This window comes from Grampus griseus (genome assembly GCF_964374135.1).
Source record: "Grampus griseus genome assembly, chromosome: 6".
Classification (NCBI taxonomy): domain Eukaryota; kingdom Metazoa; phylum Chordata; class Mammalia; order Artiodactyla; family Delphinidae; genus Grampus; species Grampus griseus.
This window is the reverse complement of record NC_139000.1, coordinates 69,510,036-69,524,792: the sequence shown is the minus strand read 5'-3', so window position 1 is coordinate 69,524,792 and position 14,757 is coordinate 69,510,036. Positions and strand designations below refer to the sequence as shown.

General features: G+C 41.8%; 2 protein-coding genes across 2 annotated transcripts; both read left to right on the top strand.

Annotated features, from left to right (window-relative positions):
- Positions 1 to 200: 200 nt before the first annotated feature.
- LOC309823655 (interferon alpha-13-like) lies at positions 201 to 713 on the top strand (the record flags this gene model as incomplete). Its single annotated transcript, XM_082656128.1, has 1 exon — positions 201 to 713. The coding sequence occupies one exon, from the start codon at positions 201 to 203 to the stop codon at positions 711 to 713; it is 513 nt and encodes a 170-aa protein (XP_082512254.1).
- Positions 714 to 4,405: 3,692 nt separating this feature from the next.
- Positions 4,406 to 4,975, top strand: LOC309823777 (interferon alpha-1-like; the record flags this gene model as incomplete). Its single annotated transcript, XM_082656338.1, has 1 exon — positions 4,406 to 4,975. One exon carries the CDS (start codon positions 4,406 to 4,408, stop codon positions 4,973 to 4,975), a length of 570 nt encoding a protein of 189 aa, XP_082512464.1.
- Between the last annotated feature and the right edge of the window lie 9,782 nt (positions 4,976 to 14,757).

Here is a 14,757-nt window from a genome sequence, read left to right as displayed (position 1 = left end):
CCCTGTCTCTCGAGCTGCAGGAGACAGCTGCAGACGGCAAACTCAACAGTCGGCGTTTCCCAAACAAACCCTGCGCCCTCTACCGGCCACCTAGGGAAGGACGCTGTCCACAGTTCCAGGGAAGGAAGCTTCCCACTCATTAATTGTTTGGCGGTGCCCACGCCTCTCCTGGCGGCCGTCTAGTGAATCACCCTTTCTTAATGGCCCAGATCTATTTGCTAGTGGCAGGAGTGCTGCTCTGCTCTATCCCTGCTTACTCTCTTGGCTGGAACTTGCCTAGAAGCCATAGCCAGGAAAACAAGGACGTCTTCCAACATTTGGAACAGTTGCAAAGAATCCCCTCTCAGTGGTGCCTAAAGGACAGAACCGACTTCAAATTTCCTTGGAAAAGAGAGAATATCACCCCAATCCAGGTGACTCAAGGCACCTGTCACCACCATCTGATGCTCCAGCAGATCTTCAACCTCTTCACCACGGAGGACAGCCGTGCTGCCTGGAACAACACCCTCCTCGATAAACTTCTCTCTAGCCTTCATCTGAGGCTGCACCGACTGGAGCAGATGAAAAAAGACAATCTGGATTGTCGAGATTTGGGACGTGCTGCCCGGGAGTATTTCCATGGAATCCACGTCTATCTGAAGGCAAAGGAATACAGCCCCTGTGCCTGGGAGGTTGTCAGAGTGGAAATTAAAAGGTGCCTTTCCCTTATGTAAGAATCCTCAAAGAAATGTCAACAAATACAGAATATTTTTTATACTCGTGACACTTCTCATTCAATTACATTAGTGTTCAAGTCCAAAGCAATCTCGACTTGTGTTTCCTCACAGGCTGAAAAATGTCTGAAAAGAAAATCATGATTTTAAAAAAGGTTTTGACAGAACACAATCTCTTTTCTTGTATAAATAATTTTCTAACGTAATTTAAAAGATCACTTTAAGTTTTGGGAGAGGTATTTGCTATTTTCAACACATGAAGTATAGAAAGGTTTTTTGGATAGTGTGGTGTTAAAGATATTTGTCAGTTAACTTAATGCTGACTGCTGTAACGGGTAAAGAGAATGCTGTCAGGAATTGGATCATAATAGAATCTTATCTTTCCCTGGTATAAGAACACAAGGCAGGCATTCCTGATCAGATGGATGTTCTAAGTTGCTCTCCAAAGAGTGAGTCGGGGACATGGGTACCCCCTGTTTTGTGGATTTTCCCATCATCAACAGGTGACTGCAAATTTTTCTGCAGTAATTGAGTCTATTCCACTCAGTGGTAAAGGGAAGAAGTCCGGTGCATCACATGGGACGTTTTCAAGGGCCAGGACTATACAGGGCAAGAGCCCTTCTGCTCACATTACATGGCCTGGATTTATCCTTGTGGAAATCTCACTGCAAAGAAGCTGGGAAATTATTGGATGATTAATAGACAAGGAGACAAGTTCAGTGCATAAGACCGCTTTTCATCTTTACACTATTTGTCCTAATGAAGTTCTGGGTGGGGTGGAGGGGAACAACTAATGTTCTTGCTTGCACACACTTCATTAAAAAACAATCTGACCCACAGAGAAAGAGAGATATCATTTATATGTGGAATCTAAAAAAAAGGATACAAATGAACTTATTTACAATACAGAAACGGTCCAGTTCTGGTGAAAGCCTGCTTCAGGTCTCACACTGCAGAGTTCTCCTTGTATCATCATACAGCAGGAGAGGGAGGCATTTATCTCTGACCTCGTTGATAAGGGCACTAATTCCATCGTGAGGCCTCCATCTTCACACCCTAATCAAGTCCCAAAGGGCCCGCCACCTGATACCATCACTTTGGGGGTTAGGACTTCCAAATATGAATTTTGTGGGGATGGAAACATTCAGACCAGAAAGGGCATTGAAGGCTACATGTCTTGGCATCCAGAAGAGAGAATATATTCATGTAAATAAAGAAGAATGAGCCATTTACCAGGCCAAAAGAGCAGACCGAGGACTCAGAATCCAAACTCTTGATTTCCAACCTGCAGTAATGCTTTAATTATTATGTGTCAAAATTTGGAAATCAAACTGAAGTGGACCCCATCGTCCCTTGAAAGGGAATGAAGACACAGGAGGAAAAGGGTCATTCATCAGTCTTTGTGAGGAGTCTCCAAAGAATCTCAGGATATAGGTAGTCATTGCCACATCCGTAAAGATCCACCGAAGAGTAACGTGGTTAATTGTCTGGTTGCTGTGACCTGTGTGAATCAGGGAGACTTTGAGTTCAGATACGTGGCTCTGTATGTGACATCAAGCTGGTTATTTTCTGTCATGACCTAGTAGAGGACAAATTAGCGACGAGGCCATCCTCCTGAGTTTAATAGAGTGCCGGGCAACGGCTGAAAATTGTGCTGCTCTTACAACTTGAATCCCCAGAGCCATAGGCACCTTAAAGGAAAGAGAATCCTAGGGGTTTTAGCAACAAACTCAGTAGGCATGACTGATACCAGTAGGAGTAGAGTGGGAATACCAGCCACTGTCTATTATAATCCCAGCAAATACGACCGTGATAAAGGAAAATAGCTTGGTCATTCGTAAATGCCTTCCAGTGGGAGGAGACCATCTGAGAAACTGCTTTCGTTAAAAGTACCTGTTCGGGCTTCCCTGGTGGCGCAGTGGTTGAGAGTCCGCCTGCCGATGCAGGGGACACGGGTTCGTGCCCCGGTCTGGGAAGATCCCTCATGCCGCAGAGCGGCTTGGCGCGTGAGCCATGGCCGCTGAGCCTGCGTGTCCGGAGCCTGTGCTCCGCAATGTGAGAGGCCAAAACAGTGAGAGGCCCACGTACCGCAAAAAAAAAAAAAAAAGAAAGAAAAAATTACCTGTTGCGTGATTACACTGGGCCTGGTGCCGAGGATACCACAGAGAATAAGACAGAGTCCAGTTGCTACAGAGCTGATTTGCCACAGATAGTCACATACCTATTATTTATTGAAAGATCGGTATTAGAGGGGGCTGAGGCCACAGAACATCCACTGCAAAATAAAAGAATTCATGATCAGAGTTGAAAGTGAATTCTTTCCATGATACCAATCAACATTTATCCAGTTCTCAATTAATTACAAAGATGGTTTTCTTTTGTTTGAAAAGAATAGGCTTGGATTGGAACCTCTGACAGTCCTTTGGGGAATCTGAAATTCAATGCAAAAAAACAGAGAAAGATTCAAATCGATGATGATTCCTAAATCATCTGGGAGCAGATCGCTCCCACGGGTGCAAACAGTAGTTGTTAGGGGTGCGAACAAATCTTAGCTACTACAATGGTGGGTGGCACTCCAAAGCTCAACCCTATCCAACCCTATCCTTTGTATTCATTTTTCTCTTTGGGTTTTCTTGTGTATGAGACGAGAGGCATTGACATTGAGTGCATGGAAGATACACAATATGCAGGATCAGTGCTACAAGCCATGGTGGCTTGATGTTTCATTACAGGACTTTCTCTCCATCATATGATTGAACTCAAAGTCATAATGTGAGAGGTGCCCTCTGCTTACTTATGAGGTGTCCTTGTCTGTCTTGTGGATTTTGCTTATGTTTGAGCCTCAGTGTGATGTGGGCATCGGGAATTAAGCACAAATAGGTTGTATTTTATTATTTAATTCTAAAAAAGTTATCTAGGAGATCAATAATTATGTCTAGTCCTAAAGAGAAAAAGTTGTTGACAATATCTAGAGGAATATCTAGCAGCTAGTGAAGTTAGAAATCATTTTATGATATGAATCAAAACTAAGAATTACTTAAAAATAAATGTTAAGAAAATCATTTAAATTTTCAATGGTTTTAGCAGTTTTGATAGATTTTTAAATATATCTATACATTGGTATTCTTATGAAGTATTTGTATAAATTTTTATTGAATATGTAGTTTGATACATTCCTATTTATTAAGTAAATGTTTACATTAAAAGTCATTCTGCACACTTAACCAAAATGTTAAATTAATTGCAGTAGCTTTTACAGCTAATTTTTAGCCTAAATATTTTTGTCATACTCACCACTGCTTTGAATAAAAAGAAAAAACTTTTCACTTTCTTTTTCTATTTATAAAGTAGAGATATGCATGGAGTACATACCTATGTACACAGTATATCTGTGTATCAAAATTTCATAGGGGGGCCATATGGAAAAAAAATATCTAGAAAGGTTCTGTGGGCAGGAGAAGGGGAGGCAAGGATGAAAAACAGTGGTTGAGAAACGCTGCCCTAACCTATCTGGAGAGTGCAAAATGAAAAGCAAAAACAGAAGTAGAAAGTAAGAGGGAACATTCAGAAAATGGAAAGCAATTCGCTCCCATTTAAGACCCAGGCCTGAAGGAAGGTCTTCAGAGAACCTAGAGAGCAGGGTTCACAGAGTCCCCACCTCAGCCAGGAAAGCAGCATCTGCAGGGTCCCAGATGTCCCCAACCTTGTCCTTACTCCTGGCCCTGGTGCTGCTCAGCTGCAACTCCAACTGCTCTCTGGGCTGCGACCTGCCTCAGACCCACAGCCTGGCTAACACGAGGGCCCTGATGCTCCTGCAACAGATGAGGAGAATCTCCCCCTTCTCCTGCCTGAAGGACAGAAATGACTTTGGATTCCCCCAGGAAGCGTTTGGAGGCAACCAGTTCCAGAAGGCTCAAGCCATCGCTGTCGTCCATGAGATGATCCAGCAGACCTTCCAGCTCTTCAGCACAGAGGGCTCGGCTGCTGCTTGGGATGAGACCCTCCTGGACAAGTTCTGCACTGCACTTTATCAGCAGCTCACTGACCTGCAAGCCTGTCTGATGCAGGAGGCGGGGCTGGAAGGGACTCCCCTGCTGAAGGAGGACTCCATCCTGGCTGTGAGGAAATACTTCCACAGAATCACTGTCTATCTGCAAGAGAAGAAGTACAGCCCTTGTGCCTGGGAGATTGTCAGAGCAGAAGTCATGAGATCCTTCTCTTCATCAACGAACTTGCAAGAAAGACTCAGGAGGAAGGAATGACACACACCTGGTTCAACACCGAAATGATTCTCAGTGACTAACAAGACCCTACTTCCACCTGTGCTGCCATGTCAAAGACTCTCATTTCTGCTCTCATCATGCCCTGAATTGAATTAATTTGTCAAGTGTTTTCAGGAATATTAAGCAACATGATGTTCTACTCTACAGGCACTCCTCCCTCATAGATGCCCATGTTGATCTATCTACTTACTTATCTACTTAAATATTTATCTATTTTAATATTTATTTCACTATTTATAAAGATTTAAATTATTTTTATTTACATAATATTATGTGCAAGTATACATTGTGGTTAAGAGAAAAAATATATACTTTGTATTAACTCAGTTTATGAGTTTTCTTTGTGCATTAAATTCTTACTAGAGAAAACTTCCTGTTTTGTTTTTTTTTCTTTAAAAAAGAAACACCAAGGGCCTTCCCTGGTGGCGCAGTGGTTGAGAGTCCGCCTGCCGATGCAGGGGACACAGGTTCGTGCCCCGGTCCGGGAAAATCCCACATGCCGCGGAGCGGCTGGGCCCGTGAGCCATGGCCGCTGAGCCTGCGCGTCCGGAGCCTGTGCTCCGCAATGGGAGAGGCCAAAACAGTGAGAGGCCCGCGTACCACTAAAAAAAAAAAAAAGAGAAAGAAACACCAAGCCTGAATGTGCAACCTGATTAAAGAATGTATGTTACAATTCCTTGACCCATCATTACGATTTTCACATAAGAAATAAAAATAGACTTCTTCTAGCCAGGTCGTGGGTTGCCCTCAGGACCTAGAGGTGAACATAACTAATCCAATTCTGCTTTGGGTAACTTTGATTTTTTTTTTAAAGGAAAGTAACCTAAAAACAATAATCAGTTAATACAGGGACTTCCTTGGTGGTGCAGTGTTTAAGACTCTGCTCTCCCAATACAGGGGGCCCGGATTCCATCTCTGGTCAGGGAACTAGATCCTGCATGCCACAAGTAAGAGCCCACATGCCGCAAACAACTAAAAGATCCTGAATGCTGCAACCAAAGATCCCGAATGCCGTGATGAAGATCCTGCACGCAGCAATGAAGATCCCGTGTGCCACAACTAACACCTGGCACAGCCAAATAAATAGATAAATAAATTTAAAAAATCAGTTAACTCACAATTAAATTTAATTATTTTTAAAATAGTACTAATTTGTAGTAGAAATTAATATCGGTTAAATTTAGTGCTACAGTGAGAAGGTGGGAAAATGGAATTTCCCCAGCAGAAGGTGGATCATGTCATGCGAGGATATAGAAATTAAAGCAGTAGATATTACCTATAGTTAACTAGTAGACATTTCAGTGCAAATGTCCACTGGATACTGGAGATGGCAATTTAGAAGCAATTCCATGAAGTGTAAAGCATGGAACAGAAGAAGTGATCAAATAGGAGGAGAGTATCAAATGAGAAAAGGACTGAAAATTGAATCCTATGACCTTAACGTTAAAAGGGAGGGAAAGCAAGGGAAATGGCCATATGTTAACAGGACAAGAGAGAAAGGTGAGAAGACCATGTTTGAAAGACTGAAACTGCTTAGAAGATTCAATGCATTCGTGAAAACGTAGATGGAAAGTGCTCCTACATTGGGAAAAGAGATGGCATTGGCCACTTAGTGACAGCGTGTTTGGTAGAATTAATCAGCAGAAACCATAGTGGAGAAGGTGGAAGGATGAATAAGAGAAGGGAATGACAATATACACAGAATATAGGTTTGAGATATTTGCCGTCTGAATTGGAGGAGAGACATAGGGTGGAACCTAGAATGGATGTGGATTATTTTTTTCTCTGCATTGTTTTCCTTTTTTGAACTATTTTTTGCTTCTGAAGAGATTTCATGGATTTGATGTACTGAAAACTCATATCAATGTTCAAGATTTGATTTACTTTAAATCCTGACATTTAATCACTTACAGTGATAATGTATCATTATTTTGATGAATATGATGTTGAATGTCAGTAAGCTGCTCTGCGCTTGAAACCATCCACTACAAGGGAAACAGATAGAACTGACCTTAGTGAGAGCTGATTTGCTGAAATTAATCAGCAGAACCCATTCTGGAGCAAGTGGAAGGGTAACAAGAGAAGAACTCCCATTGTCATTATTTCACCTGGGGAGTCACTTTACTTCTTTCACTCTCAGCATAGTCAGATTTGCATTTGTTTTCCTTTTACCTCAGTACATCAAATGCGAGGACAGCTTTCCAAGAAAGTTGAATGGAGAAGCAAATCAATGATGTATTGCACATTATGGAAAATCATGGTATGGGCCCTTTATGTTTCCATTTTTGCTTCCCTCTTAAGATACTCAACTCAAGATGAAAAAGGAAGTAAATCAGTAGTAGCAAGACAAACCTTGCCCAGAAAAATACTAAATGAAAAAGAACGTATAACATTACAAAGACTCTGACACCAGGAAAGCAGAGAAGGCTAATTTTATCTAGCATCCTATGCCCTACATTTTCACCACCCTACGTCTTCACTGTGAGTTGGAGAATGATGAATCAAGAGGCTCAGTAGAAATGTACTGAATCATCTAATGATGCTTAATAATTACTTCAATATAAGGTTCTGACGCGAGGTCACTAGAAGCTTCTGATGGGAGGTCTAATGGAAAATCTAAGAATACTCTTTGTTAATAATTATTTGGAATAATTATTATGAACTCTGTACTAATGATAAAATGGTGAACAAGATATAGACCTGTCACCTATGGTGGTTACTTGTCAAACAGGTCTAATAAATCTATTTTCAAGAAGACCAATCCCAAAGGATAAGCCAGCTTGGCTGATATGGAAAATAAAGAGGGCAGAAACAGAGCCCAGGACTAGAAGTAAACACAGCCAACCTCGTAGCAAGATAAATGTAACTCCTCACCCTAAAGGCCAATTTACCTCAGTTCCTTTTACCCCATACATCATGTTCAACTTTCAACAGAAACTTACCATACTAAAAGGTGAAAAACACAGTTTGAAGAGACAGAGCAAGTATCAGAACTAGACTCATATACAGTAGAGATTTAGAAATGATCAGACCAGGAGTCAAAATGATAGTGATTAAAGCGCAAAGGGCTCTCATGAAGTCATCTATTTATTATTCTACTTAATCTCAGTCATACTATGTATGGTATTTAAAATAGTTTTGTTCATATAATATCATGTTCACCTTTATAGTGTATTCAGTATAATAAAATATGCTTACCTCTATATTGTTTCAAATTATTTTCTTGTTTAATTTATGAAACTCTCCCCCAGATGACATTTGGATTTTTTTATTCTTACAAAAAGAAGTAGCTTTAATTTGCAAGGCATACTGAAACATGGATGATAAATTCTACTCATCATTCTCATCATTCATTTATTTCAGTGGTTTATATTTTATTTTATTTTTTTAAATTTTATTTATTGTTCACAGTGCTCGGTCTTTGTTGCTGTGCGCAGGCTTTCTCTAGTTGTGGCGAGCAGGGGCTACTCTTCGTTGTGATGCGCGGGCTTCTCATTGCGATGGCTTCTCTTGTTGTGGAGCACGGGCTCTACGCGTGCGGGTTTCAGTAGTTGCGGCACGTGGGCTCAGTAGTTGTGGTGCACAGGCTCAGTAGTTGTGGCTCGCGGGCTCTAGAGCGCAGGCTCAGTAGTTGTGACCCACAAGCTTAGTGGCTCCGCGGCATGTGGGATCTTCCCGGACCAGGGATCGAACCCGTTTCCCCTGCAATGGCAGGCGGATTCTTAACCACTGCACCAGCAGGGAAGTTCCAGGTTATATTTTAAAACTTCATATTTCTATATCAGATATATGATAGTTCTGAGAATACAGAGGTGAAAAAAGAGAATGCCAAACCTATTCTTCTGGAGAGTTCAGTTTGGAAGAGATAAAAGATATAAAAACAGTAATCATGCTAAATTATTTCAGTTAAGTTTCCTATTACAATGAGAGATAGGGAAAAGGGGATTCTCTCACCAGAATCTGGAATGAGGCATCTCAAGAAGGGGAGAAAGCACATGGACTCCATAAAGTGGCCAAGAAACATCTAAAGACAGACTTCCCATTGGAAGCAGCATATGTGGATATCATTCCTTAGGAGTAGAGTGTAGAACGAGATGACGACCGAAAGCTCATGAGGATCTTCAACTTTTAAGAGTGAGAAAGAGGAGAGTCTGAAGAGGGCACAAAGGTGGAGTAGCCAGTGCACCTAGGAGTCAAGCAGGGAAAAATGATCTTCAGAAAGCACCAAAGAAGCAAACAAAGAGCTTGAGAATTACAGAGGATGGAAGTTAAATAATTATTTATATGTGATATGGGTTTCTGCATTGAGTCTAGATTCTGCCAGGACACACGTGTGATGCTGGGGAATCACTTAACTTCCCTGAGCCTCAGTTTCCTCAAATATAAAGTATGGAAAATATTCCTAGAGTTGTATTGAATATTAGACCAACCAGAACATTTAAGAGCACTTAGCAGAGTATCATCCACAGAGTGAGGGCTAAACAGGTAGTGTGTTGTTTCCTATATTTTTCATATAGGTCTAAATGGGAATAATGAATTCTCCTCCCCCTCTCTCTGTCACTGACTGCAGAACAATGACAGCCTAAAAAACAGAACTGGGAGAAAGTGTGTCATCAATTGTATGTAATTTTACATACAATAATATACATATATGGTACATATATATGAATACATAGTATAAAATATACCATATATCTATCTGCTGATTCTGATACATGGCACAATTCCCCTTCCCCTCTGTTTTCCTGGATCCCATTCTTTCACTAAAATATCACAATCATTCAGTTCCTCCCAGTGAAGAAATCCATAGTGTACTTTCCCCATTCACTCTGCATTAAGCTGTACTGCCCATTCATACCGCTGTTTCCTTCTCCATTAGGGTTTCTGGCTATCAATTTCCCCTTAAGACTACAAAGCCACCAATGGAAAGCAGAAGCTGAGTGAAAGTTCTAGGTTTGTCAGAAACTCTCATATGACTCCACGCTCTCCGCCTGCCAAGCACTGCAGGTCCAGACTGTCCAGACTCCCAGAGAAACACAGTAAATAGATGGCACCCTGCCCAACACTGAACAGTGGTGGAGAATCCAGGAGCTCACCTGTGCCTCTATTTGCACACTTCCACGTGCTGACTGCACTAGGAGGAACTCACCTGGTTCAGGACTCTTATTTGCTCAAAAAGCCCAAAGCGCAGGAAACATGGAGTTGAAAGGCAGCAGCAGCTTGAGAACTTGGAAGGAGAACAGAGATGTTTAAAGCGTTCACTGGAACAGCGGCAGGTCCTCAGGACATGGAAGAACACAGATCAGCTGCACCGAGGCAAGTGTTCTCCAGAACATTCCTTTTCAGAGAAGAAAAGAATGAGGTGCATGCGATAGCACAGAGTTCTCCCATAAGGATGTGGCCACTAGCAGTGTCCCCAGCACTGATACCACAGCAGCCTGCGGAGTCTTGGAAGGGACGAGGGTTACCTCAGTGCCAGCTGCAAACTTGTTTTGTCCTTAGGACCCAGCAAGTAATCACAGAGCAGGGAAGGATATTCCTGGGGACAATGCAATCCAAGGAATTTCTTACATTCCATCATGATGTCTTTGCCCCTTTGAAAGACAAACAAAATAAAACATGCTTGAATAGAAGGGACACAGGCAGGGATTTTAATATATTTAGCAACAACTGGGGTAGAGCCTTTCCAGCAGGGCAGGTATCAGTAACATGCACACTGGAAGGTCACAATTTCTAAAAGCAACAAAGAGCTAAGTGGAAATTCATTTATTTAATTTAGGCACTTTGGAAAGAGGACACTGATGGATCAATCATCTTTCTATTCTTTCCAGTTGGTGCATACAGCACTGAGTAGGTACTTTTAAAGTCAGAAGGACATTTAAAGTACATTTACAGGTTTGGAAACCTTCCTAAGGATTAGGGTCCTAAAACAAGCAGAAACCATTCCTATATTATTGCTAAAAACATCATTTTATTAACAAATGAGTTTTTAAATAATATTTTTATTTCAATTCTTCAGTATTATGATGTTTTAATGGGCTGAGGCTAGAAATTTAAAGAAAGACAACTATACAAGGCCATGAGGGTGACTCTGGAGTTCAAGCCAGACTCTCCCTGCTAAGGAGCCCATTAAAAACCTTCACTGCTTCTGTCTAAGAAGCGCGTATGCTCTTCCGTCTTGGTCATACATAAGGCCTCTTCGGTACCCACATCTTAACCAACAGTTGGAACAATAAAGAGTAGAGATTCTTATTTGGACTCTATCAGTAAACAGATGGATGTCCAGCCTGGACTGTAGGTGAGAAATGGAGGTGTCTTCATTGAGATTGAGAACAGCAGGCTGACCTGAGGAGGTCTCCTGGGAAATCAGTGAGGTCCTTGTTGACTGGAAACAAACGACAACATAGGAGCTGGGAGTTCAGTTTTTGGGAGGACTTACTGAGGACTATAGCCTGGAGGACAGCCTCTCAGTCAGCTCTGACGAACGGCTCCAAGGACAGAATGGGGATGTCAGTATATATGTGATTGTGGTGAAGAGGATACGTGCAATCTAGGACACATCTTGGGAGAAGGTTGCTGCTAGTCATGAGGAGCATTTGTCACTATTAATGCTTTTAGTGCTTTTCTAAGTATGAGAAGTTGCAAAAAATTGAATTCATAGAATTTCTCAGGAAATTATCTAACTACCTGCAGTCCTATTCTGTCAGTTTTCCCAGAGCAGAGAGTGCCCCATTCCTGATCTCTACCCTGAACTCCTGTCAGGGCGTGTTGGGGTAAGGGACTGCTGTGGCTAATGACTTTATTCTTGTAGAACCAGATGGTGAGTGACTTTTTAGTTGTCATCCTGAAGGAGAAACGTCAGAGTTCACATGGCTAGAAATTGTTAGGTGCTTTTTTTTTTTCTTAAACTCACAAGAAAACTCAAGCGTTAAAAATACGTAGATTCCAGGGGTCAGCTCTTCTAGGGTTAATAAAGTTATTTTACCATATTTCATTGAAGAAATCACTCACGAAATCTTACACTTGGCAGTGCGTGGCTTGTGTGATCTCAGTTCCCTCACCGGGGATTGAATCGGGGCCACGGCAGTGAGAGTGCCGGATCTTAACCACTAGGCCACTAGGAAACTTCCTTTTTTTTCAATAGGCAGAAAAATCTATTCCCTTCTAACTACTTAATAGTGATTTTGTCTATTTTGATTAGAACTTAAAGTCAGTTCAGTGGACTCAGACCACACCTCATGTAGCCCTACAAAACCACAGACAGTAACCCTTTGGCATCTTAAGTGGAATAAGGGTCCTTTGTCATCTCACTGTCCTCTGTCTGCTTATTTCGTTGGTTCCTAAATATCATGTTCATGTGCAGTCTTCACTTTCTTTAATGGGTGCTTTCAGACAAATCATTGTAAGCACCCTAAGGTTTGCCCTTGTATCTTGGGTACATTTGGAACAGTTCATTCGTCCAGATTTATATTTCTCTCCAGTTGTATAAGTGAATTGGATCCAATAGGGTTATTGAGAGTGTTGAGTTAATTTCTTTTTCTATTTTCTGGCTGTGCCATGGGACATGCGAGATCTTAGTTCCCCGACCAGGGATCGAACCTGTGCCCCCAGAAGTGGAAGCTCGGTGTCTTAACTACTGGACTGCCAGGGAAGTCGCTAAATTTTAAAGAACTTAGAAAGTGGCTAGTCCATTAGTAGCAAGCAATAAAATTCAGTTCTTACTTTTTAATATCACGATTCCTATTAACCAGATAAGATCAGGATCTTTTGGAATCATCTAATTCCCTTCCTTTAATTCTAGTTTTCTTAAAGTACCCTTCTCATTGCCTGAATGCATTTATCACCTAGACGGATGCTCAGCAAGACGGATCTTGCTGATCCTCCCAGACAGGGTTAGTGTTCTAGCAATTGGGGTTCTGGTTGCCAGTCACTTGTGAGCTGGTGGGTGTGACTTCTTCCTTCTCTCCTCAAAACTGATCATTCATGGATTAAATGAAAGAAAAATGAGGGAGCTGGTCTTGCGAAGCTGAAGGCCGTCAACTGACCCAGGACTTGGTCTTTTCTGAGCTTCTGGCAGAAGCAACCATGTTCCTGTCTTTCTGTTTTTCACATTGGCCTCATCTTTCACCTCTGACGTAGCCTATTCTACAACTGTGCTGCACTCAAGTTAGCTAAATTAGAATCCGGCATTGTGTCAGGGGGAAATCACTTCCCTTCTTTCACATTCATGACATTCAGACTCACATTTGTTTTCTTTATGCCCACAAGACAGCTGTCGACTTTTACTTTCTAGGACAGTTGCAGTGATAAACAAAAAATCTAAAGTTTGAAAATGATAGAGACTGGAGCCCCTTTGCCTTTCTTTACCTCCCTTTATTGTTCTTACCTCATCATGAATTAGAACTAATGCAGGAGCAGCGAGGCAAATCTTGTCCAATAAGTCACTAAGTGAATATAAGTGACAAAAACTTTAAATGAAAAATTACACACAAGTAAAGGAAAGAAGGCGATTTCTCTCTGACCTAATCCTGGGCCTCGCTGCCCTGCATTCTCAGAGGGAGACAGAGACAGAGGAAGGGAGAAGCCCACTGGCATCAACTGACTGAATGAACAACTGAACCTCACTGGTTTCTGTGACATAAGCTTTAACGAGAGACAACACTGTCGCTGAATTCTCTGCCCCCAGCTCAGAAACTTTGAGCATAACAAGCGTTGACTAGTTTTAGTAAAAGAGTTGAATAATAAAATTTGTATTTGGCAAAATAAAAATTATGTGTCTACTCAGGGTAAAATGATTAGAATTGGGTAACTCCTCCACCACCTTAGAGAAAACACACTTTTGCTCTCAGCATCTGAGGGCGGCTGACACTTCTGATACCTGAGGACATGGGTCAGGAGGGGAGGAGGTCACCACTGAGGACTAGGGTCCTTCACACAAACACTCCAGGGGCAAGGGTGAGGGTCCTGGAAGATGAATTATTTTCCCAACAAATAAACAAGCCCCTCCACAGATAGGAGATTGTAAAGTCCTCGGGATGTGGTGAGCCTGCCCTCAGGGTGGGAGTCCAGGTTAGGAAGGGGACTCTGTCACTCTAGAGGAGAGGGTGTAACTACATGTGATCTCTCCCTTGTGACTGAGGTGCTGCTGGGGAAATACAATTGTCTTGGAATTAGGATCTCCACACCCATATTCTCCTGAAAAGAACCAGGATTCCTGGTGGGGGTACTGGCCCAGCCTGTGGAGGACTATAGGTCTCCAGTAAGAAAATGGTGGAAAGAAAGGACAATATCTATAATAGTCCTCACCTCGTGGTCCCCTGAAGCATGACCACATGGACGTGAAGGAACATGTTCTAGAAGGAAAGGAAACATGGGAGACGCTCATGGACTCATAATAATCAGCCTCTTCTCTAAATCAAACACTAAACAAAACCCATCTTTTGTTTCAAACAGCTTATGCCAGAGTGATCTGGTAAATCCCTAAGCAAATACAGAAAGCATACGGCTGAGAGAGCCTGCCTTCCTAGGTAAAGTAAGAGGTAAAAATGGAACCTAAGATCAGGGCTAAAAATTTCTTCCTGGAACAGAGAAGACCAACATTTATGCATGAAAGAGATATAGGATGTGCGTATTTACAAACCTACATCACTTCTGACTTTAAGACGAAAACCTTTCTCATTTCATTAATAAATAGCCATTTGGATGGGCACATCTGAAATTACTGGGAAAATTAAACTTCTTGCAAAATTAATAGTTTAGAA